This window comes from Channa argus, chromosome 11, assembly GCF_033026475.1.
Source record: "Channa argus isolate prfri chromosome 11, Channa argus male v1.0, whole genome shotgun sequence".
Lineage (NCBI taxonomy): Eukaryota > Metazoa > Chordata > Actinopteri > Anabantiformes > Channidae > Channa > Channa argus.
In genome coordinates, this window is record NC_090207.1 from 12225982 (window position 1) to 12248604 (window position 22623).

The following is a 22623-nucleotide window of genomic DNA, read 5'->3' on the forward strand; positions in this document are numbered from 1 at the left end:
GTGTTTTTATACTTCTTATAATCAGAATTAGGCTTTATAAGAATTGGAAATAATTTTTTTTACATTTTAAACAACCTCTTAACTTTTCTAGAAGGTGATGTACTGTATGTAAGGGTAAAATCTACCACATCTTTTTTTTGCTCACTTCATTTTCCTCACTTATACCTCATAATAAAATATACTACAGTGCAAGTTAAAAATATTCTTTTATATGTACAGTTCCAAAAATAGAAATTCTATAACATGAAGTTGCCCCTAGTGGGAAGTCAGGTGAAAAGAAATGTAACACTGTGGGTAATATAAAAGAGATGGTGGGCTAGTATGGACTCACATACAATAACACTTTGCATTAAGTTTCAACATACAGCATATGAACAAACTTCACCTTCATTAAGTTTAGCATTCTGGGTGGTGCAAACAACAAACTTCTGCCATTTCAAACCAGCACTTACACAGATGATTACTGAGCTCACAGGTAGTTAGATGTGCACTAAAGGTAAAATAAACAGACCAATGTATTCTATAACAATGTGTTCTATAACAATAATAACAATATTTGTCATCATCACATACTGATATTACTTTATAAACATGCTCATAAACTTGGCTTCACTTTACTTGTTTCACTTTATGCAAATACATGTGATAGTGTTATATAAAAGGATATAACTCTCAAACAGTAAAAAAGTTTAAACAAAGATAAAAAAAATGAAAAGTCAGACTTCAAGCTGTGTAGCTGTTTGAAGCCCAATACCTCTTGTTTCCATAAACCTGAATTACCCCCCACAAAAATAAATCTAAAATGGATATTCTAATAATTTCCTCACTTAAATTGTGGTAATTGTATTTGTTATTCACAATAATAATTTGTTCTCATTGCTGTAGGTCTGCAGAGCTTCTGCCTCTTTTCTGGTTTTTCAGATTCCTGCATTTACTAAGTGGGTTGTAAAACTTCAGCTGGGATGGGTTTGATCAGGTGCAGCAGGAGAAGTTTGGTTTATTCCTGGGGGCATCCAAGCTGGGCAGGGACTGATGGCGACTTTTCTCATCAAAGGTGGCATGCTTTGTTACCTGCCTGTGATGCAGACAGAAAAGGAACAGGTGGATCAATGGAACAGCGGAAGAAAAATTCTAGCATCACTTTAGTGTCATTTAAATTTTTTTCCACCCTTTACTCGCTAGTCCAAGCTGAGTAGAGGATAGAGCATTAGAGATAGAGTTTTACTTTTATACACCAGGGGGCAGCAAATGTCATGAAAAGGCACTAAGTGTACACAGTATCTGCTCTTAAGATTTGAAAACCAAAACAACATGGCATTAAACAGACATGGTACCTTTGCATTTTTATCACTGGTAATTCCCCCTTTCAACTGGCCAGAGCAGGAAATGTTCCTGCTATTTCCATGTGACAGCAGTGTCGCCCTAAGCCATGTCACCACATATATACAACGCTTTGAATAGCCAAAACTAAATGCAATTACGTATTCATTACACCACTGAGGTAAAAATCACAACAGTAACAGTCCGAACTAAACCTAAAATACACAATTAAATTATTAAACACTGCGTGTGTCTGTGTTGTTACACATTCAGCACACTGAACCAGTTGTAGTACCTCACCTTGCCAGGTGCAGCACAGCCTCCAGGATGTTGGAGCCATCTTTGGCACTAGTTTCACAGAACAGAGTGTTGTATGTCTGTAAATGAAAGGGCATCATTTACTCTTAGTCAATGTATAATCATGAGTACTCTAAGAGGAGCAGGTCTTCATTTGTTATTACCATGGCCAGTTTTTCTCCATAGCTGGTAGGAACACAGTTAACACTGTCTTGCCTAAGATCACACTTATTGCCCACAAGCATGATGGGAATATCATCCTGGGACACATCCTGCCATGTGGAAAACAAAAACAAACATTAAAAAACAAAGGTAACTCAATATTCTTTTCATGTAAGTACTGTAGCAAAATGGGGATTATGGAATTTATGTGCTGAGTGAAGTAAAAATGTACTTAGACTTAGAATGATTGATTTGACATTACGCACCACCACATGTACATATTTAATACATTATATTGGACAACACAAGACACAAAGTTTCAAGCCACATGCCACAAACAGCATGCATGAATGAAAAAACACAGTGTACATGCTTTTTATCCATCACTTACATATCAGCTGCATGTAAAAAAAAGAAACAAGCACGATCACATGGTTTGATATTCAAATGAACATGTGACAACACCTTACCCTACAGCAGCTTATAACCATCTGCTGCCAAAACAAATTGCCATTACAGGAAAGTGGGTGAACTTCACCTTTACTATATTCCACAGGAATGTTTGCTTACTATTGCAGCTCAAACAGTGTCAGTCAGTAACATTTAGTAGAGGAAAAGAGAGCATTACCTCAATTGTGTCCACCCACTCTCTAACGTTAAGGAAGCTTCTTTCACAGGCTACGTCATACAGCAGCAACACACCGTCTGCCCGCCGAAAATAGGACTTTGCAATGCTGCGAAACCTGAGATAAATAGGGAAATAGGTTCAAGACACATAAATATTTATGACCTCTATTTTCTAAAGTCAGTCATTGTTTTGGTGCGATATTGATATGTACTTCTTAGGACTAAACATTTGTGTGTGTGTGTGTGTGTGTGTGTGTGTGTGTGTGTATATATATATATATATATATATATATATATATATATATATATATATATAGGTGATTGAAAACTCAACTGCATGCTTCTGAGTATAAATATTAACACATATAAACATCCACCCAATCACACACACCTCTCCTGTCCTGCAGTGTCCCATAGTTGGAGTAAGACGGGGTCCCCATCCAAGATCAGTGTCTTCATTTGAAAATCTACTCCTGAAAGCACAAAGAAGACAAAAACAACATTTTACGCTACAAAAGTGGTAGTAAAAACAGACACCTTTTATATCACAATATTAAGGGGAAAAAAGAAAGATAGAGATGTAAAGAGGTTGTTATGCTTTCGCTCTACTTTTTCCAACCCACCCAGAGTAGCGCCGGAGTTTAATTTAAATTCATTCTTGCACAGGCGAAGCAGGAAGCTGGATTTTCCCACAGCAGCATCTCCAGCCAACACAATCCTGTAGGCTTTCTCTGATGTCATGTAGCCCAGGTCAACACTGTCCTTGTCCTCGCTCTGGAGAGGGCACAGAGAAAGTGGAAGAAGTGGAGAGTGAGACACTAAGGCAGCACTGATAAAATCCCTGTACTCTATCTGCTTTCTGCGTGTTTGATTTTCATTAAATAGATTTTCTGCTTAGCATGAACAATTTTGCAGTAACTTCTTTTCTAATCTATATTGTTCTTCCTCATCAGCTCCATTCTTGGCGATATTAGAACAAGGACATACTACTGAGAGTTTTAACAGTTGCTGTCAAGATTTCTCTTTAGTGCAACATGTTGCAACAGAAAAACAAATCTCCTCCTGTCCACCTGTTTTCTCAGTCTATGGTAGTTCAACACATTCCTATTTGTCTTTCTTTTCCTCCATCTCTGTCTTACCTGAACACTGATGGCACTAAGGGCTTTTCGTGTTGTTGGGGCTCGGGGTGGGCTGACTGCAATTGAGTCAGATGGCTTCCAGTCCAATACTGAGCTGCTGTCCGATCCAAAAGCCGATTCACCGTCCTGCACATCTGCTGGCTGTGACGTAAACACACAGTAACATAAACTGTAACTGTGAAGTTTCGATCACTAGAATTTCTTTACAACATTGGAAACTGTGCAAGTGCTGTGAAAATGAGCAGCCTGTTGAAAGCAACAATAGAGCATGTTAGCTCTAGTGTTTCTCGCTTGTTGGCACTATTTTCCCAACACTAACTGGAAAAGTTGCTCTTTAATCACAATAATTTGCTTCTAGTGCTTCTAGTGCAGTTGAAAACATATTCTTTCTTCTAGTCTCACCTCATTGTCAGAGTTTTCTCCCATCATGCTATCAAGGATATCATCCTCCCTCTTCTTCCTCTTTTCCTGTTCCTGACCTTTGGCTTCCTGCTCTGAATCATACCCTCCATGCGAGCCTCTGAGGGTTGACAGGCCGCTGTCCACGTAGACCTCAGGTAGACTGTCCTCCTCGCATTCACTGCTGTGTCTCCTCCTCAGGCCTGGGTCACACATGGCCAAGGCCAGAGTGTCACAGCTGGGCCGTTGGCTGTACAGAGGGAATTCGTCCATACGCTGGCAAAATCTGGGGTAGAGATCAGGACATAATCCATGACATAAAGCACAATTACTAATATCTATGGCTTGGTCTGAAATCCCTCCTACAAACAATAAGGTGGGTTTCTCTTTTTGAAGTGGTGTCCAGATGTCCATCCAATATATTTAACTACTTATCCTGTTCCAGTATGTCTGAAATGTCAATTTGATGTTGATGTACTAAATGAACAATTTCAAAAGTTCATTAGATAAGCAAAAAAATCTCACATTAATTTTTAGTTTAGGTGCAATGGGAGGTAAACAAAGAAACAAAACTAGTTATGTATAATAAAGATACTGACACATTAGGTCCAGCTGCAACAATGTTTGTTTTATTCTATTCTATATCCAGTCTGTCTTGTATTGTCCAGTTCCTAAAGTATATTTGTGTTTGTACATTGAACAACACACACTGTGTGACTTGAATTCATGTGATACATTTACTTCAGAATAAAGTACAAATGTCCCCCCTCTACTTAACATCCTAATTTGTAACGGTGAGCGGGCTGTTGCATATTCTACTGCATCATTAAATGGCAAAGGCTTCCCTCACCCATGACAGAAAGTGATTCAACATGTCACAGCATCACTTGGAAGACTTGACACTTAGTTTTATGTGTGTCACCTAACTGTGTACTTAAGAAAATCTCTTTTACACTGTGGTTGCAAATGACTAAAACTTGACAAACCTGGTCTGAAATGAAAAAGCAAATCTGCTGCTTGAATCTACATTTCTTTCTTTGATGCAAGTGAAAATAAATGCTCAACAGTTCAGATTCTGATGATACATATGTGTGTATCATACTGCATCCCCACACTACATACTGAGAGTGGTTAATGACATCGCTCTGAGTTGTGTGCAGGTCTTACCTGTCTATAATTGCATATGGTGACGTGTAGCAGATACTTTTACTTCTACTTCTTTCCTTTATTTCTTCTGGTGACTCACTAGACTGTAACACACAAACACTTACTTTACTTTTTCACTGACTGTTACTGTTCAACATCCGGTGTTTTAGAATATGTATTTTAAAAGGTGTTGAAATTATTTATTTTATATAAACACAAATTTCACTGAGAGAAATGCCGACTTAAAAACAACAAATGGAGATATTTCATGTCATACAAAAACAAATAATCTGCAAGAGCCAAAATAAATCATCAACTAAAGTGAGCTGATCATTTATGTAAAAAAGCATCAAAATACCAAGTTAACATGGAGTCCATTCACCTAAAGGGCGAAATAATTCCAGGCTCTTACAATATAAAAAACTCAATTTTTATTTTTATCAACTGTGGAGCTTTTACCCGTGTAGATCTCTCCAGTGCAGCCCTGAGACCATCGTTGGTGTCATGGAGCTTCCTGTTTGCTGTTCTGTTCACACAAACACAGGAAAACATTTTTTATTTAACATATTTCTTTTTTTTCCCCAATGTGAATAATACAATGTCTTACTTACTGCAGAATATCAATCTGAGTCTCCAGAATGTCTCGCTCATCAGAGAAATGCTTCATGAGTTCCTCATCTCTGCAAGAAAACACAACACACACATGATCATTTTAGAATATAAATAATATTTACATTTTTTGGGTCAATCTGAATTTGGCACTTAGAAAATCAGTTTTTAAAATCTTAAACAGTGTTTCCTGAAAGGGCTTTTCTTTAGAGCACGTGTGCGTGTGTGTGTGTGTGTGTGTGTGTGTGTGTGTGTGAAAGATAGTGATGTATAATTATCAGTGGAGGGCTGGTGTTCTGAAGAAGAAAAATAATTTTTCTGATAAGGCAGCAGATATTCTTTGAAGGTTTATACAGTAAGCTATAATTTATACCTTTATTGATCACCATTTACTAATGCTTTATAGATAAGTTATAATCCATTCATTGATAAAAGTTTGAGTAGCTTTTGGGTTGCCAGATTGAAGAGAATCCTCCTTCATTATGACACTTTAGTTTTTAAATTGATATTGGTATGAACATTTATTTGGGTCCTAATGTTCTGCAGCCCTTTTACACATGTTGTTTTTACTTATAGCTTATAAGATACAGAACATCAGATTGATTAACACATTATTTACAGACTTAAAAATGAATGAAAAGAATTTTATTGGAAAGTAGTAACTAACTAATTTTCACTTCCTCAACAAAACAGAGGTGGCAACGAAACATTTACATGTAAAGATGTTCAGTGAGGTTCACATTAACATTAATAATTAAAAGCACATTCTGAGGTTATACAACCATTGAAATAACAATATGCAACATATTGTGCAACAAATTAATGTCAGATCAGAGTCTGTACTAAAAAGTGAACCAATCTTTGAAAGCTGGCAGCAGTTCACCTGGTTATGGTAAGACATTACACTATTTTACAAATAACAGCTGACACACCTCAAAGACGCAACACAGTCAACGTGATGAGACAGTCTGAGCGTTATCCTGCTGGTGGCTCTGTTACTTCTGTTGCTAAGCAATGCTTGTGAAGAAGTTATTGTGTGTCTGCAAGTTGCTCCAGGATATCCTGTTTCAGCTTTGACAAAGTGAAAACACCCCCGGGAGCACATGAGGGAGAGGGAGCATAATCTCTTTGTCTGTCCCCGGCCCTCTGAATCACTATTTCTTACCAGTAGGCTTTTTTGATAAGTTGCCACACCAACACAATTGGTATCTTTAAAATCCATTTGCTATTCAATTATGATTAAAATAGGTTTGAAATGTACCTAACTAAGAGCAATTGTAGCATTCTACTTGTGACAGGGAACAAAGTTTTTATACAGTAGTAATCATCCAAAATGAGAACAAATGTCTGTAACCTATTGTGACCTCATCAAAAAAAGAAAAACTAAAGGTGCCAAATTAATAATAATTTGATAGAAAAGTACCAGTAACTCAAATAATCACTGATTACTACTGAGGTATGGAGAAGAGCATCTATGAAAGCTCAACAACTCAAAGCTTGAAGCGGAGCAGTTTAATCAAACTATTATAAATTTACCGTTCATAATTGATGCTTTGATCAGTCAGCTCTGTCTTCAGGGAGTCCATCTCACTCTGCAAACAGGCAACTGTTGTCTGAGATTTTAACAGTTCTTGTTTTAATCGCTGGTTCTCCTACAGCAAGGAAGACATGAAGGAGTGGGAGAATGGAATGAGTGTGGATGTGTGTGTGTGAGAGAGAAATGCTTCTGATATCAAGAAGGAAACAACATCTTACCATCATCAGCTCACTGATCTTCTTCTTCAAAGATGAGCTCTCGTCTTTTACTGTGATGTTTTTGTACTTTTCTTCTATCTGATTGAAAAATTTATATACTTTGGGTTCAGGCAATTTGAATCATACTGGAGAATTTCAACAAAATCAGAAAACACACCAGACATAAGCTACAGCTACAGGTGCTGAAGACTTTCCCCCTTTGTTCCATATAGTCTATTTGCAGTATTTAATGTAAATATATATTGTGTTTTCTGCTTCATGTTTATGTTCTGTTTTTATTTAGCAGATGCTCTACATTTAGCTAATTCATGTTAGGATTCTTAATTAGGAATCATCAATTAGTTCCATTATTATTTAATTGTGGCTGCAGTCTCTACAACACCTCCCTTCCTGTGCTGATGAGTACTTTTAACTAATGCTGCAATTTCAATCTGTGAGCAGCAGTGAGCATTATTTGTTCAGCTGACATTTGTGTTTTCAAGCGGTCAAAGGAACAAATTAGTACTGGTACATTTTTCTGTGAATGGAGTCAGTGTTGTTCAAAAAGGACCCAGTTTTCCACTGTTTAACAGAACCAGATTCTCAGTTACCATTTAAGAGGTGATCTGCAATGGTGTCTTCTCTCTGGCAGTAATGTGCATTCTAAAGTTTTACTTCCAGAGTTTTATTTCCAGTTGTCTTATCTACTTATAGTTTACAACAAAGTATGACGTTACAAAATATTTTAACCTTATTATCATACATATATTTTCTATTATCTACATGCTGTTTTATGCCTGAAGATAAATCTCATAGTGCTGATGTCAAGACAACGATACAACACTGAGCAGAATTTAAATGTTCAGCGATTGGACTTGTATTGTCCTACAGAGTTTATGGTGTGTTATATTGTCAATGAAGTGAAAACTGTACCATCTGCATCCTCTGGATCTTACACTGCAGCTCACACACTTCAGATTCATAGCTTCGTCGTAATTCACACAGCGCTGCCTCTGTTTGCTTCTTCTCCTATACAAAGACACAAAGCACACGTAAAATAATTAGCGGCATTAAGATAACAGTTGTGATGTGTATTTGCTGTGACACATCTGTGCTATTTTGGAGCAGGTTTTGGAACATAGTTGGTGTATGACCAACTGATAATCTAGCTTTTAAAAATAAATTGTATTTGTCAGCACATGACAGTGTAGCTCAGTGTCCTCTAATTTTGTGTGCTTGTCTTAGACAAAACAAACAGCAGGTACTCTGTTACATAATTTTACACACACACACACACACACACACACACACACACACACACACACACACACACACACACACACACACACACACACACACACACACACAAATGCAGTGATAAGCCAGACTTTATGTAACAGGGCAGCTACTGTAGCTTTGAAAAGCTGCAAAGAAACACAATAAAAAAAATATTTAAATGAAAAGAAATTAAAAGTTTTCTTTAAAAATCTGATGATCTGTTATCAGATACAACAAGCAATCCCTATACATTCTTTCAATTGTTCTCACTTTTCATTTTGTGTCATGGAAAACCAAACATTGCTATCAAATCTAATCATTTTACACACCACTCCTGGAAACATTTAGAGCCTTATGAAAACTCACAGTTGAACAGTTTAGCAGCTGGAAGCAATGTGCCATGTTATTAACACAGCAATAACAAATAATTACTTAATATTACTTAAATAAATTACCTAAAGAAGTAATAAAATGTTAGCCACAGTATTGCCATTAGCTAAGGATTAAGTACATATAGTAAATTTAAATGTAACGATTAAAGAGCTTTTCAGCTCATTGGAACTGTACAAAGATGTGGTGACATGAACACCTGAATGTATAACTAAAAATATCGACCAAACTTGTTTAAAATTGTCCTTGAAGAAGGAAAGATGCGAAGATTATCTTCACACGATCTTGTAATGTGACACTTATTACATAATTTAAAGTTCATCAAATATAAAAAGTCCAATAAAACATTTCCAATGGTGCATCTAAGTATGGAGCTTTATAGATTATCATTTGACTCAAAATACCACCCATCCTTATCATCACAGCCTTATCCTTAGATAAGGCTTAGATAAAATTACATAAAATAATAATTACATAAAATACACTTCAGCACCTCTATCTATCTACAGTTTTATAACTGGGATCTGCAGAGTTTTGAAATCCTGCTGATCTGGAGGCGTGTCTGAGTTTGGTTCAGTAATATGATATTCAGCCGTGTACGTTTGTTTGACATGAGGGAAGAGCTCTGCAAACGCACCCTGCTGATTGCTTTGCCTACACAAATTTAACAGAAAGAAACTCATATACGCGTAGCAACTAGCCTAAAATATTAAAACAACAATAAAATGGCTGCATGTGCCCTTTTGATCTGGGTATCTCGCTCTGTGTGTTTGTATGGCATGTGTGTGTTTGACCCACCTGTTCCCGCGTTTTTCTCTCTGCAGCTTGAATTCGTTGGTCCATCTCCTCCTCCATCTCACTGAGCTGCATTGATGCTTGGTCCTGTGCTCTGCAAAACAACAAGATCATTCCACCATAGTTAAAGAAAACTGTAAAAGTGTGCAGGGATACATTGCAAACATGTATACAGTTACAATATTTCTTTATAAACAAAGACACAACAGAATTTTGACCAGTACAACTAGGCAACATATTTTTAGCACATTCCAAACACGAAGACCACAGAAGTACTTTACATAAACATAAATAGACATAAACAAACATAAATCATTAGAACCTCAAACAAAAGACAAAATAGAATAAAATGAATGTAAATATACAAACAAAATAAAACACAGGAACAGACGGAGAAAAATAGCAAACTTCTCAATTTAGCTTTGAAAGCATTTTATTTGGCTGATACTTTTATCCAGAGTAACTTAAAAGTAAGTAATACACACAGGGGCAACTTAGGGGTTCAGGGTATTGTGAAAGGACACTTGACAATTGGTGAGTCTAAACGTTGGCAACGCTAAAACAGAATAAACAGTCCAGAAAAGTGATGGATGAGTGAGTTGACCAAGAGGGAGAGTGTACAGGTTGAGTAAAAGCACTGTGACAGTGGCACAAATCACAATCGAGCTTGGTTATCAAAACAGTAAAGGGAAATCTAAACTCTTTGAGGCTTATATAACATAAATGTTGGATAGAATTCTTTATTTGATGGAAGTGATGACTGTGTGCTTGAGTGTTGCTCACCGTTTAATGGCAAGGGCCAGGTTCTCCATCTCTGAGTTCTGCTGTCTGATCTCTTTGGTGAAGTTAAGGATGACTTTTTCAAACTGAGGAATCAGTCTGGGTTCGGTCAGACTGATGTTCTGGTACAACGTTGCTGCTTGTTCATGTCTGGGAAAAAATAGTATTAACATTAGCTGTTGTGCGAAATCAATGCATGATTATTGTAGTGTTTTCCATACGTGGATTTTAGGATTTTGGACGTTTTTAATATCTGAAACTAAAACCATTCAAGTACCAGGAAATATGTCAGCTTTGTGGCATTGGAGCAGGTAGACAGCAGGTACATTTTTAAATGTGTTGAAATTTTCTTTACTGACACGCAATGTTGTTTGTTTCCATAATCCCTCCAGATTCCCACAGATACCAAAATAATATGTCAATGTAAATTTAATCTCCTATCATGTGCATCTTGTATCACGCACCAGTACGGACGTCATTCTGAAGTCATTAATATCATACAGTGATAAAGTGGCAGCACAGTGCTCAAAGTGGGTCACATTAGTGTGCCATGAGTGTGTTTGTCTTCTGACTGGGTGGACTGGCTCTGATCCTGAGCATATAGACTCTGCTGTCTGTCTGTCAATAAGGTGACACACAGCTCCCTGCAGCGTCACACACAAATGGATAATAACAGAAACAGACACAAATAAGAACAAACAATCCAACGTCAGGCAGGCAAAAGGTAAAACACAAACCAACATAAACAAAAGCATTTGCTGACATGATTTTAAGCTGCTCAGAACCATGTGCTGCCTTTTCTGAGCGAGAACCTAGCAACAAACCTATAGAAGGAAAATGCTGTTTTTGGGCGCAGAAAGTCTTTTTACTGATTCATTCTTTTGTGTGGTCCTGCAATATAAAAACAGGCAGAAAACTGAAAGAATGTGTTGAGCTGTATAAAGTTATTTCCTTGTCATTTAAAAGAATTGCATGATAAAACCAAATGGAGAAAGCATAAAGGCTATCTTATTGGTTGTTATTAACACTGGGAATTTTGATCTTGTGCACTTGTAAATCACTTAGGATAAATGCATTTACTCAATATAATATTAGTCACTGTTTCAGTCAGCTTTGAGACTGACCTAACTGATTTTTTGCTCGTCATATCTCTGCCTCATACTTACATAAAATACTGTTCAGTCCACTGAAAAATAGACACTTGTCTGAAGTGTGCTGTGTGATTTATTTACCACGTTATCTCTCAGCTGACTGTGGTAACAGCAACTGAACTACTTGAAGATAAGAGAGTGTATTTAACAGATAGCATCACTGTGACAATCAATGTCCTGATGGCACAGCAGAGCAGCGCGAGGACAAGTCTTATGCAAGGCCTGAGGACACCCACACCCATACACTCTTGGGTTTGTATATTGACTTACATTCATTCCTACAGAGAAACTTACCCTAACAGCACTGTATAATTCAATGTTTCAAATGGTGGGAACCAGCATCTGGAAGTGTTGTCCCCACAATGTGATTAAAACATGGTACACACACACACACACACACACAAACGCACACACACACACACACACACACACACACACACAGTTGTTTTACACTGAAGAAATTTGGGTTTAAGATCAAATGATGGATATGAAACAAAAGTTTCGAATGATACATTTGAATGATACATTAAATAACATAGAAGATAACACCTTTTAATCCAAAGTTTTATTTCTGAAGTTCTGAACTTTCTCTTAAATCCAAATGTTATCACAGGAAAAACAAATGGATCAACATTGCTGTTCCAATAAAATTCTATTAAGTTTTGGTACCAAAGCCAGGAATCCAACAAAACATGTTTTTCTAAAAAAGAAGATTAACTTCTGAAATGTTGTGTTTTTCATCTTTTTGGTATCCAAAAAGAATTGAGGATCCATACCTGGCAATTGCAAATGTAAAATACCAGTCAATAGTTACACCAGTTTTAAGAATGAACTTGTAGGTGGAATAAAAATCTGGGAGGAATATATGGTAGATTAAAGGGTTAAAATCTCCATAGTAGACAGCTGATATATATATATATATATATATGTGTATATATATGTGTATATATATGTGTGTGTATATATATATATATATATATATATATATATATACACACACACACACACACACATATATATAAAATACTATGTATATATACATATATGTATGTAGTATTTGTAACCTTCACACTTAATTCCAAACATTCCAGACATGGCGTAATTATATTATGAGAGATGCAAAACCCAAAGCACTACAGTGATTTACGTGTTCAATATTTGAAAATTTGAAGGACCAGAAAGCGAAAATTACAGTGCTACACAAACAAACATTTTCTTGTCGCTACAGATAATGATATGCAAAAGGTACGTTTGCAAATACCAATATGCTGTAGAAGGGCTGGTTGTAACCCTGTGTTCCAAGTGTACTTTGTAGTAGTTGTTCATACTGTAAATTTCTCATTCATTTTACAGTGGAACCGTGTAGTGGTGAAACAATCTTATTGCATGATCCAAAACAAAAATAAACAAATATGATATGAGAGAATAATTTTCTCAGATCTGGGAGGGAAAAGCAGATTAGCTTTAAAAATTACAATGGCCATATGTCACTGGGCCTGGCAAATGGCAATAATGTAAGCAGAAGTCTTGGAAGTCCTATCTTCACTTTTGGCACAGTTGGACAGTGATTTACTGTAACTGACTCTCCTTTACTGGGTGGAATATGAGCCTATTGCACAACAATTAAAATGTAGATGGGTAAAATCATCAAAGTTTGATTTCTATTCACTGAATAATTTAAGGTCCAAAGGCTTAAGGCAGAGCTCTGTAAAGTAATTGTATTAAATTGTCCCTAAAATGGCACGTTTTTACAAATTAACAGTCCAAAACATGTCCAAAATATCATCAGCTTAAATGAGGGCATCCTCTGAGTAGGCTAACACTTGTAGTGTCTAGCATAATCTTTGCCATTTTTGCTATTTCCTACAACGTCTTTTTAAGGGGTTTTCCTCCCACTAAGATCCCTGTTTTCCTCCCACTAAGATCCCTGTCGGGATCTGGTCTCACATTACCAACTCTCACTGTTGACCATGTTACTATCACCGGAGAATTTCCATAAGCGGCGTAAACCTCCCTGCCCCAGCGGACAGGTGTGTGCCCTCACCTGGGGATGAACTTAGCCTGCTCGCCCAGTCTCCTCCTCGTGAAGTCCTCCCAGGCGGCGGACACGTCTCCTCCGTCCGACTCCATGTCCTCTCCGTAGCGCTCATGGAAGCCGCTTATGAACTCGCTCAGGCTGACGGTTCCGTCCTTGTCGACGTCCAGCCGGGTAAAAATACGGCCCGCCTCGGCCTGTGGCACCTGCAGCTCCGCACAGATGGTGAGAAACTCGTTTCTCTCGATCCGCCCGGACTTATCCACGTCGTACGCGTGAAAGAGGGAGCGCAGCCGATCCTGCTCCTCTGCGCTCATTCCCCTGTCGGAGGGATGTTCCCGTCTGGAATATGAAGCGGTCGCAGTAAATTGATTTGACCACCGAGACGAGGAAACTGCCTGACTATTATTCTCGGGACAGCAGCAAACCGCAAACTAGACTATAGCGTGTCTCTTGACTTCCAGACCTCGTTCGCTTATCCAAACATTTTTTAAGTATTTACAAATTACCAGATTAATCCATTTTAAACAGCTTACGATGTGGACACTTCTTCTGCTCCTGTGGTGTCTTCACGAAATAAATTACCAGTTCGTTGAAGCCAGTATATAGTAGGACGGATCAGCTGTGGCTGACTAAGGTAACGCGCCAACCATCAATACCTGTGTGTGTGTGTGAATGTGTGTGTTCACTCCTCTTTCTCTCTGTAACAACAGAGGTCTGGGCCTCAGGCCAAATGAAAGTACCTTTATTGTTGGGAAAGGCCAATAGCCTGGAATGGATTGAATAAAGTTCAGATAACCTGAGATCATCAGCCTGTATAACATCATAACATGTAACATGCAGAGGAAACTATCAGTTTTGCTGATATGATGCAGATACAATCTTCTGTTAATGCTGTTTTATATTGTAAGTGCTTTTAAACTAGTTTAATCTGCCTCCTCTTTAGAGAAACAAGTTTGTTAAGAACCTCAGAGCAAATGCTGTAACCTGGTACCAAAGTGGAAGATTTTGTCTGGGCATGTCTTAAGCAGGGGAGGGGAATAACCAGGACCAGGAACAAGAATTTTTGTACGTCCCAAACTAGCTAAAAAATGAAACCTGACTTTCTTTTATTTTATCTTTTTGTCATCAATTGTAATCAATTTGTCATCAATTGTTCGCTATATGCATTATATGAATATCTTTAAATTCCTCTTCAGTAATTCACTATTCTAACCCAGTACCCAAAGTACTAGTCTCCAAACATGGAGACTATCGGAAGACATCATCCATGTGGTGCATGTTGTTCTCTTTTCGATCATAATCTAGCATTAAAGGACGGTCCCTTTGAGAATGAGAAGCTTCAGCTCATTGAAGTTCAGGGGTAACCAATGAGCCAAAGCAAATATAACAAGCACATCAAATTAGATCAAGCTAGAAAAAACTCAAATAACCCTTTTAAAGATTCCAACACACCCGGATCAACATTGCCAAGATACCAGAGTAACCAAGTGACAGAGCCTCGAGATGAAAGGTCATTTCCAAACACTCAGAGTTAAGTACATACGCATACTCAAATTGGTTTCATTTATCTTTGAATAAAAGTCATCCATAAGCCTGCAATATAACATGAATAAAGAAAGTAAACATGCAATGACATTGTTTCTTTATTTGGAGATTACATATGCATATAAGTTTACATATTTATGCTGTGAGTACAATGTATGACCAGGGGTGTGCAGATGTTTTGTGTGAGTCAGGGTCGAGGGAGAACTTTAACAGTAGTGTTTACTGCTCTGACTTCCCTCTCAGTGGGCAGCTGGACACAGCCATAAAGATGGAGAACATTCAACCTGATCAGAAAGATACATTCAAAGTGCAAATAAGTGTAACTGTGTGCTAATATGTTATTGTGCTTTTTAGGCAGAAACCCAACCATAACCACACAAAAGTGTGTGATTATGGGCCTGCTTGTTGTATGTTGGGTTAATTGTAATGTTTCCGTTACATGCCAGATAGTGTTTTCAGCATGTGTGAATGTTTTTCTTTTTGTGTGCTCCCCATTTTTTTTGACATTGATGTGAACTTTCAGGCAGTCAAACTTAATACTAATGTATTAAATCACTATTCCCTACAATAGTGATTAACATGTTATGGTGCATGTGTGTATATTTACCTCTTGCAGTATCTGCAGAGCTTCAGAATATTCTCTAAGCTGATGTGGCAGAAACTGAGTTTGACAGTACGGAGGCGTATGCTGCAGTAATTTGCCAGTAGAGCCACTCTGTGTCACACATACAAACACACACATCATTTTTGTAAGTTCGCACACACACACACACACACACACACACACACACACACACACACACACACACACACACACACACACACACACACACACACACACACACACACACACGCGCACACTACCCTCTGTTTCCTGTGCCAGTGGAGCTGAGGTCCAGCTGCTGAAGTCTTCTACATCCCAGTGTTAGAGCCTGAACTCCTAAATCTGTTATTGTCTTACAGCCGCTCACATCCAGGGATCTGACACACGGAGACACGAAAAGACAATTCAATGCATTGGTAACATGTCAGAGTCAAGACAAAACCAAAAGATTCTCTCATCTCAGTGAAGAATGTTTCTTCAAATTACAGTTTTGTGTGTGCATGTACCTAATATAAGGAGTGTATTTGCTGATGTGGTGCAGTGTCAGGTCAGTGACTCCAGGACAGGAACTGAGTGTCAAACTCTGAAGTTCAACACAGTTTTGAAGCAAAGTTTCCAGTGTGGCGTCAGTAACCTGTTACAGTAAAAGAGTGTGAAATGAGATGAGAAATGAGATCTCAATGTCCCTGTAAGTCTTTTTATTTTGAAAAACTAGATATAAAAACAGAAAAACAGATATAAACTAAATGACCCAATTATAATGGTGATAAACACACCGCCTTTAGGCCAGTGAGATTGAGGGAAATGAGACGTTTAAGCTGTGATGTCATCACACTGAGACTTTGCGTGTTGACTTTTGGCACCTGTCCGATGTTAAGATGCTGGAGGCCAGGACACATCTAAAAAACATAAAGTAAACACTGACACTACACTGTGTTATCAGCTGTGCTATGAACACAAAAGCAATATACATTTCCAGGGAAAAGATATTAAGACACGATGCAACAACCCTTTAGTGTGAATCATATTGTATGTACTAAGCCATATTTGAGAAACACATTTTGCTAAACAGCAGCAGAACATCCTATTTTATAGTAGACAAATTGTTACTTTTCAAAATAAAGTACCTCATATACTGTCTGCAGACAGGACGAAGTGAGAAACTGACAGCCAAACACCTCCAACCTGCACAGACTAATGTGGAAACAAACCCACAAACACAAAGAGAGATGTGTGCACATCCATTTAGATGGGTCAAAGTGTATTAATCATAAAGTCCACTTATGGAGATCAACCAAATGTGTTCTATTCAGCAGAGGAGACAACAAATAACAGACCTCGTTTCTTTTGGTCAAGTGAGCCACACAAAAAAGATAGAGAGTTTTCACAACCAGTTCACAGGAATTTTCCTGTTATATGATCCCAGTTCTTCATGCATGGCTGAGCAGTGTTTGCTACACCTGCATCTCATATTAAGATCCCTTCTCCATTGGCAGCAGTAAAAGAGGATATTTAAGAAAATAGGTACTAATTAGAATTAGAACATCATATACATGCCCCTGTACTGTAGGTCTATAATAAAGAAAGAGCCATCGGAAAGCACAAAAAATGATCACAGAATATTTATACACAGTAATACAGCAGGGGTGCAGTCAGACAACAGGAAAGAACACTGACCTCTCTCTGTGTTTCATGACGAGATTCTTTAGTGGGGCATCAGTGATGTGACAGCCATTCAGGGCAACTGACTTTAGTCTCAACCTACAGTAAGGACAAATTAAGGATAAGAACTGCATCTTTCCTCTATAGTTACCCTCCAGCGGAAACATTTTTACTGTTCCTTTGCATACACCAAACCAGCCACAACATTATGATCACCTGGTGCTTTTTTGAAAAAAAAGAATTCTTGTGGAAACATTTTCACACAAACATCCCTTTATTTCTGTGTGTTATTTATGAAACGGACCCTGTGCAGCTGTAACTCAAAGCTTTTACTCCCGTGTCTGTCGTTCCACTCCAGCTCACATCTACGCTGGTTACGTGATAACACAATTTACCAACCAGAGGCAGTATCTGATCACCATGGAGACCAAGACCGGCACAACTTGTGACACTGATTTCCTGTAATCAAATGACAACAGTTTATGTCAGTAAAACTGTATTTACAAGTGTTTTGATGACATTGGCAGCAGGTAGATGATTCAGGATCTGGGGTCAATGAATGTATAGCTTCAACAGAAAAACTATTTATAGACTTCGCAAAAAAACAACAACTTGAGTTTTGGTGAACTTTTTACCTCCAGAGTGTCTCTACACAAAGTGAAAAACATCTCCAGCCCACAGGAGGTGATGGAAAGGCTGCTGCAGCTGTACAGACACAGACTGTGAGGATGATGTTTGCCAACAGTCAGTAGCCATTGCTGTGTCAGGGTGGAGTTTTCAATCTTTAGACATTTCCCTTCAGAAAGAGATAGAAGGAAATATGAACTTTATGTATAGTACATGAACAGCCTTACAGTGTGTAGAGATATGAGAGCATGTGATGGTGCAGGTCTGTGTTATCATACAGTATGTTTGTCCAGGGAGTGGTACAGTACCCCACTGCAATGGAAGAACTTAATCTGCATCATGAGAACACACCATGTGCTGCTAAAAGTTCAGGACATTCAACAATGTCTAACCTGGACACCAAAAAACAAGGCTACTGACCACCGAATGCAGCCAAAAATGTTAGTGTTTTCCTGTGGGAGGAGTTTAATGTGCAGTGGGCCGACTCACAGAGTGTGTAATCTGTAGCCAGTGTTTGTAGGCGGCTGCAAACCTGCACCACTGTGCACAGGTTCCTGTGAGGCAGCAGAGACAGAATAGACAGCCACACCTCATCAGGCAGACACAGCCAGTCGCACGAAGGGACACCTGTTGGCTGACAGGTGTAAAGACAACATCACAGTTAGACACTGTTAAGACCCAGAGGGCTGAAAAACAATAGAAAACACACAAATTCTTTTAACACAAAACCCTCAGAAAACACTTATTTGACAGCCACTCAACTCACAGACATAACTTAATGTCAAACACGGTAAAAGTACTAATATGGATGTCAAAGTTTTCATTTGAAACTGGAGGCGCAGTCAGTCAGTCTGGATTTAGGATTAGTATATGAGTTTCAGAATGCAAGACTGGTATATTTTCTGTTGAGCACATTAATTTGGCATGGGTTCCCATTTTTTTTTTTCCGGGCTCGGGTTGGGGCACCAGGGTGGCCCTTGGTGGCTGGGTGGGGCCACACCTGGTGGGCTGGGATTTGAGCCATCTGCCTTCTGCATCCCAGCCCTATGCTCTACCACTGAGCCACCAGGCCTCCTCCAGTACAAATTAACTACGTGTGATTATAATTTGTGCAGATTATTAACATCGAAAGCAAAATGATGATGTAGGTATGTCTTACACTGGATTTACAGTCAATGGTGTTTGCGTCTGCATTTACTTTTGTACCTGTGAAAGCAAAGACAGAGTTATATACTCATCTGTTGTGAGGTTGTACGTTTTAGAACCTTTGCTTTGAAGAGAAATGAAATATCTTGTCATATCTTATGAAACCTAATTTTATAAGATGTTCTTGAAGACATAATCACATTTGGCATACCCACTTTTATTTTTGTCACTTGTGACTTTTATTAATTTACTGCTACAGTCCAAACCAAGACATGTTGCTAATTTTAATCCTTTGCTAATGTTTTAATGTCTTAACCTCAAAATAGATAATTGTGACCCAAGTAACCATGTGATGGATAAAAACAGCTCTTTTTCAAAATATTAAAAAAAAAGAAAATCTTATGACTTGTCACTGGATTGATTTCTAATAAAGATATTTAAAAGGACAGACATAAACCTGTTAATTACCATATGACCCATTGGTCAACCTGCTTTAATAACAGTTTTTGATGATTTTATCTCCATGATTATGATGTTGAACTCACCCCAGGCTGGTGATGTAGGTCTGGGGTCATCATGACAAAGTGTGTGTCCCTTTGTAGGTTGCAAGCATGTGTGTGCATCCCTGTACTGTGATTTGTGTTTTGCTCTCTGTGTGTGTTTGGCTGCATCTGCTGACTGAGTTCTGCTGAGGACAGAGCATAAGCTTCAGTTTGACACAATGGTACATTCCAGTACATTCAATTATATTAAATATATTGTTTTTGTGATTACTTTATCTGTTGCCATGGCAATTTCATGGACTTTTCACAGAGCATCCATTGATCTCGACCTCCCGGTCTCTTCTTTTGACCTCTGTCACCTCTGTTACCCACTTGATGACCTTTCACTCCTGAATTATGATAACGTTCAGCGTTTTTTTGGCAACAAAAATTAGTACAGACAGAGAAGGAGTAAAGTCACACAAAAGTTACACAAAAAGACAAACACATATCTAAAATAATAATGCACACACACACACACAATCATTTAAATTACTTTTACAGGTTAGAAGAGGTGTTCAGTTTTTAACGAGATACAAGCAAAAATAAAGCAAAACCACCAAGTTGCTACATATAAATAAACCTTGCTTTGATTTGAAAATTTAACTAAGTGTGATTAGCAAGTGCCTGCTCTCGTGTATGATATTTAATACCTGGGTCAGGGGTAAGTGTAGTTCTCTCCTCTGCATCAGCGCTCAAGTGCTCCAAATGTGGGTTAATAACATTATCATTTGAGGTTACAGCTTCTGTTCTCGTCATAAAACCAACACGTTTGTTGCTGTAAAGGTTCAAAGGTCTAGTGTTGGTAAAAGTATTCTTCTCACAGAAAGGTCTGTTTGCAGCACTCGTGGCTGCAGCTTCTTCCTTCGCACTGAGACTGTCACACTGTTCACTCTCGTTATGTTCATTAAGCGATGCCCAATTTTTTTTGAATGCAGCTCCGTCCTGGTTTTTAGCCCTCTCCTCTGTCATTTCTGCAGTTGTCCACCATCTGATTTGCATTTTATTTGGACATTTTGTAATTTCAGGGTTTGTGCTAGAAGAGTTAAATTTAAAGGGAGATGGCGGTAGGTGTTGTGCTTCATCGGGTGCTGCAGGTTCTGCAGACGTCTTTCTCTCTTCCTCAGGTGATTCTGTGGTGCATCCTGGTTCTGTATCTCGGCTCTGTCTTAGTTTGAGGTGATGCAGTTGATCCACGTAAAGTTGGTACTGCTCATATATAGTCAAGTTTGATAGTACTTTGAGCTGACAGGTAGTATTGGCATTGGAAGTCTCTGCCATTTGTTTGAGTATCTTCTGGGGCTGACTTTGACTCAAATTATCATTAGTATACATCACAAAAGCTGAACTGGATTCTTCACACATCTTTACACCATTTTCTTCCACGGTACCATCCTCTACGTTCTTCTCAACTTTCATCTCCTTAACCTGTTTTGCAGTTTCCTTTGGTTTTCTTGACAGTTTTCCATCGGACTGAGCATGTTCATACTCTGCAGAACTTTTGTTTTTAGGGAATGCTTTTGATGGATCCAGTTGCCTGAACTTCTCCACAGTCACTCTTCCTTCAGATACCTCATTGCCACCCGTGGTACAGGAGTCTGGGTGGTAGTGTTTAGCTGAAGATGACTGTTTATATGTTAGTGATGTTTTCTCTGTTTCACTCTGTTTCTTATCAGATAATTTCAAATTGTCCGCACTGCAGATTTCGTGATGATCATCTGACCCACTGCTAAGGAAAGTGTGAGCCCAATCCAACACAACCCTCAGCTTCTGCTGCTCACTGAAGAGAGAATGTGAATTCAGTGCCTGGTGTATGCTTGGCCTACAATTCCCAGCATCCTCCAGGAGTTCAGACACAGCACGTCCAACTGCTGTAGTATGACGTGTCTCCATAGTTGTAGTTGACGGTTGAGGCGTCCTCTTTGACTTCTGTTTTTTTGTGGAAGGTGGCCTACCTTTTCCCAATACTTCACGGTTGTGTTATCATCAGTCACACAGGTGCACTTAGGTGCTATTTCATCACATCACTTCGCCTTTATGCCTTCCCTCAATGGCGTATTGTGAAAAATGTATTGTTCTCTTCAGACGAAGTGATGATTAGAATGTGATCTCATCATCCTGGATTCTTCAAACAGAAGGAGTGAAAGTAAAATAACAACATCTGATTCGCTACACAAAAAAAATCAACACACAATACATGCTGTTTTCAACACATGTACACTTCTGTCTTGGGTTCATAGTTAGTGCTAAGAGTTGTTTATTTATGGTATAAAAACCAAGTTGTACAATTTAAGAAAATCAAAAGCCACTTACCACTTCCTGCCTTCAGTATGTTTAGGAACAGTAGTGGAGTCTCACGTCTTTAGGTACATAAAGGTACTACTTAAAATAGAGAGTATTGTAAAATTTATCCTGCTACTCATGACAGTAAGTGTGCAAACACTCTTTGTATCCCAGAAGTCCTGTGTTGCTCAAACAGACTTCACCACGGAGACGCATACTCAAAGTGCAGTTTCTTCATTTTGCCACATGACAGAGACAAAGCTCTAAGACATTCGATATGTAAATATAGATATTGGTTTTTAACTTTCAGTGTTATACTGAGAATAATTATATATTAAGGGATTGAGAT

The 22623-nt window shown here is 38.3% G+C and overlaps 2 protein-coding genes across 3 annotated transcripts; both read right to left on the reverse strand.

The window, feature by feature from the left end:
* Nucleotides 1-353: 353 nt before the first annotated feature.
* On the reverse strand, nt 354-14720 carry rasef (RAS and EF-hand domain containing). The gene is made up of 17 exons (XM_067522084.1): nt 13872-14720; nt 10680-10826; nt 9900-9990; nt 8367-8462; nt 7455-7532; nt 7236-7351; nt 5702-5770; nt 5550-5616; nt 5112-5194; nt 3948-4230; nt 3546-3686; nt 3030-3180; nt 2798-2879; nt 2408-2522; nt 1782-1889; nt 1621-1697; nt 354-1075 (listed from the first exon to the last, which is right to left on the reverse strand). Exons 1-17 carry the CDS (start codon nt 14177-14179, stop codon nt 973-975), a joined length of 2115 nt encoding a protein of 704 aa, XP_067378185.1. The 5' UTR covers nt 14180-14720; the 3' UTR covers nt 354-972.
* A 770-nt stretch (nt 14721-15490) lies between these two features.
* LOC137136582 (F-box/LRR-repeat protein 7-like) lies at nt 15491-22450 on the reverse strand. 2 transcript variants are annotated; one of them, XM_067522086.1, is made up of 12 exons: nt 22305-22450; nt 20645-22116; nt 18793-18937; nt 18312-18472; nt 17981-18135; nt 17692-17775; nt 17142-17208; nt 16791-16913; nt 16521-16648; nt 16275-16391; nt 16018-16125; nt 15491-15694 (listed from the first exon to the last, which is right to left on the reverse strand). In XM_067522086.1, the coding sequence occupies exons 2-12, from the start codon at nt 20678-20680 to the stop codon at nt 15598-15600; spliced, it is 1221 nt and encodes a 406-aa protein (XP_067378187.1). In that variant the 5' UTR covers nt 20681-22116; nt 22305-22450; the 3' UTR covers nt 15491-15597. The 2 variants fall into 2 exon arrangements, with proteins under 2 accessions (XP_067378187.1, XP_067378186.1); XM_067522085.1 differs by lacking the exons at nt 15491-15694; nt 16018-16125; nt 16275-16391; ... (4 more) ...; nt 17981-18135; nt 18312-18472 and adding exons at nt 19995-20134; nt 20224-20341 and having other exon boundaries at nt 18807-19509.
* Between the last annotated feature and the right edge of the window lie 173 nt (nt 22451-22623).

Coding starts and splice junctions, on each gene's coding strand:
- rasef (XM_067522084.1), bottom strand. CDS start 14,179: ATGAGCGCAGAGGAGCAGGATCGGCTGCGCTCCCTCTTTCACGCGTAC. Junction 10,827..13,871: donor CAGGCTAAGTTCATCCCCAG/GTGAGGGCACAC, acceptor ATTTTTTCCCAG/ACATGAACAAGCAGCAACGT. Junction 1,076..1,620: donor GCTGTGCTGCACCTGGCAAG/GTGAGGTACTAC, acceptor TCTGCATCACAG/GCAGGTAACAAAGCATGCCA.
- LOC137136582 (XM_067522085.1), bottom strand. CDS start 21,884: ATGGAGACACGTCATACTACAGCAGTTGGACGTGCTGTGTCTGAACTC. Junction 20,342..20,644: donor TACACTTACCCCTGACCCAG/GTATTAAATATC, acceptor ATCATAATTCAG/GAGTGAAAGGTCATCAAGTG. Junction 19,510..19,994: donor ACCTACATCACCAGCCTGGG/GTGAGTTCAACA, acceptor TTGCTTTCACAG/GTACAAAAGTAAATGCAGAC.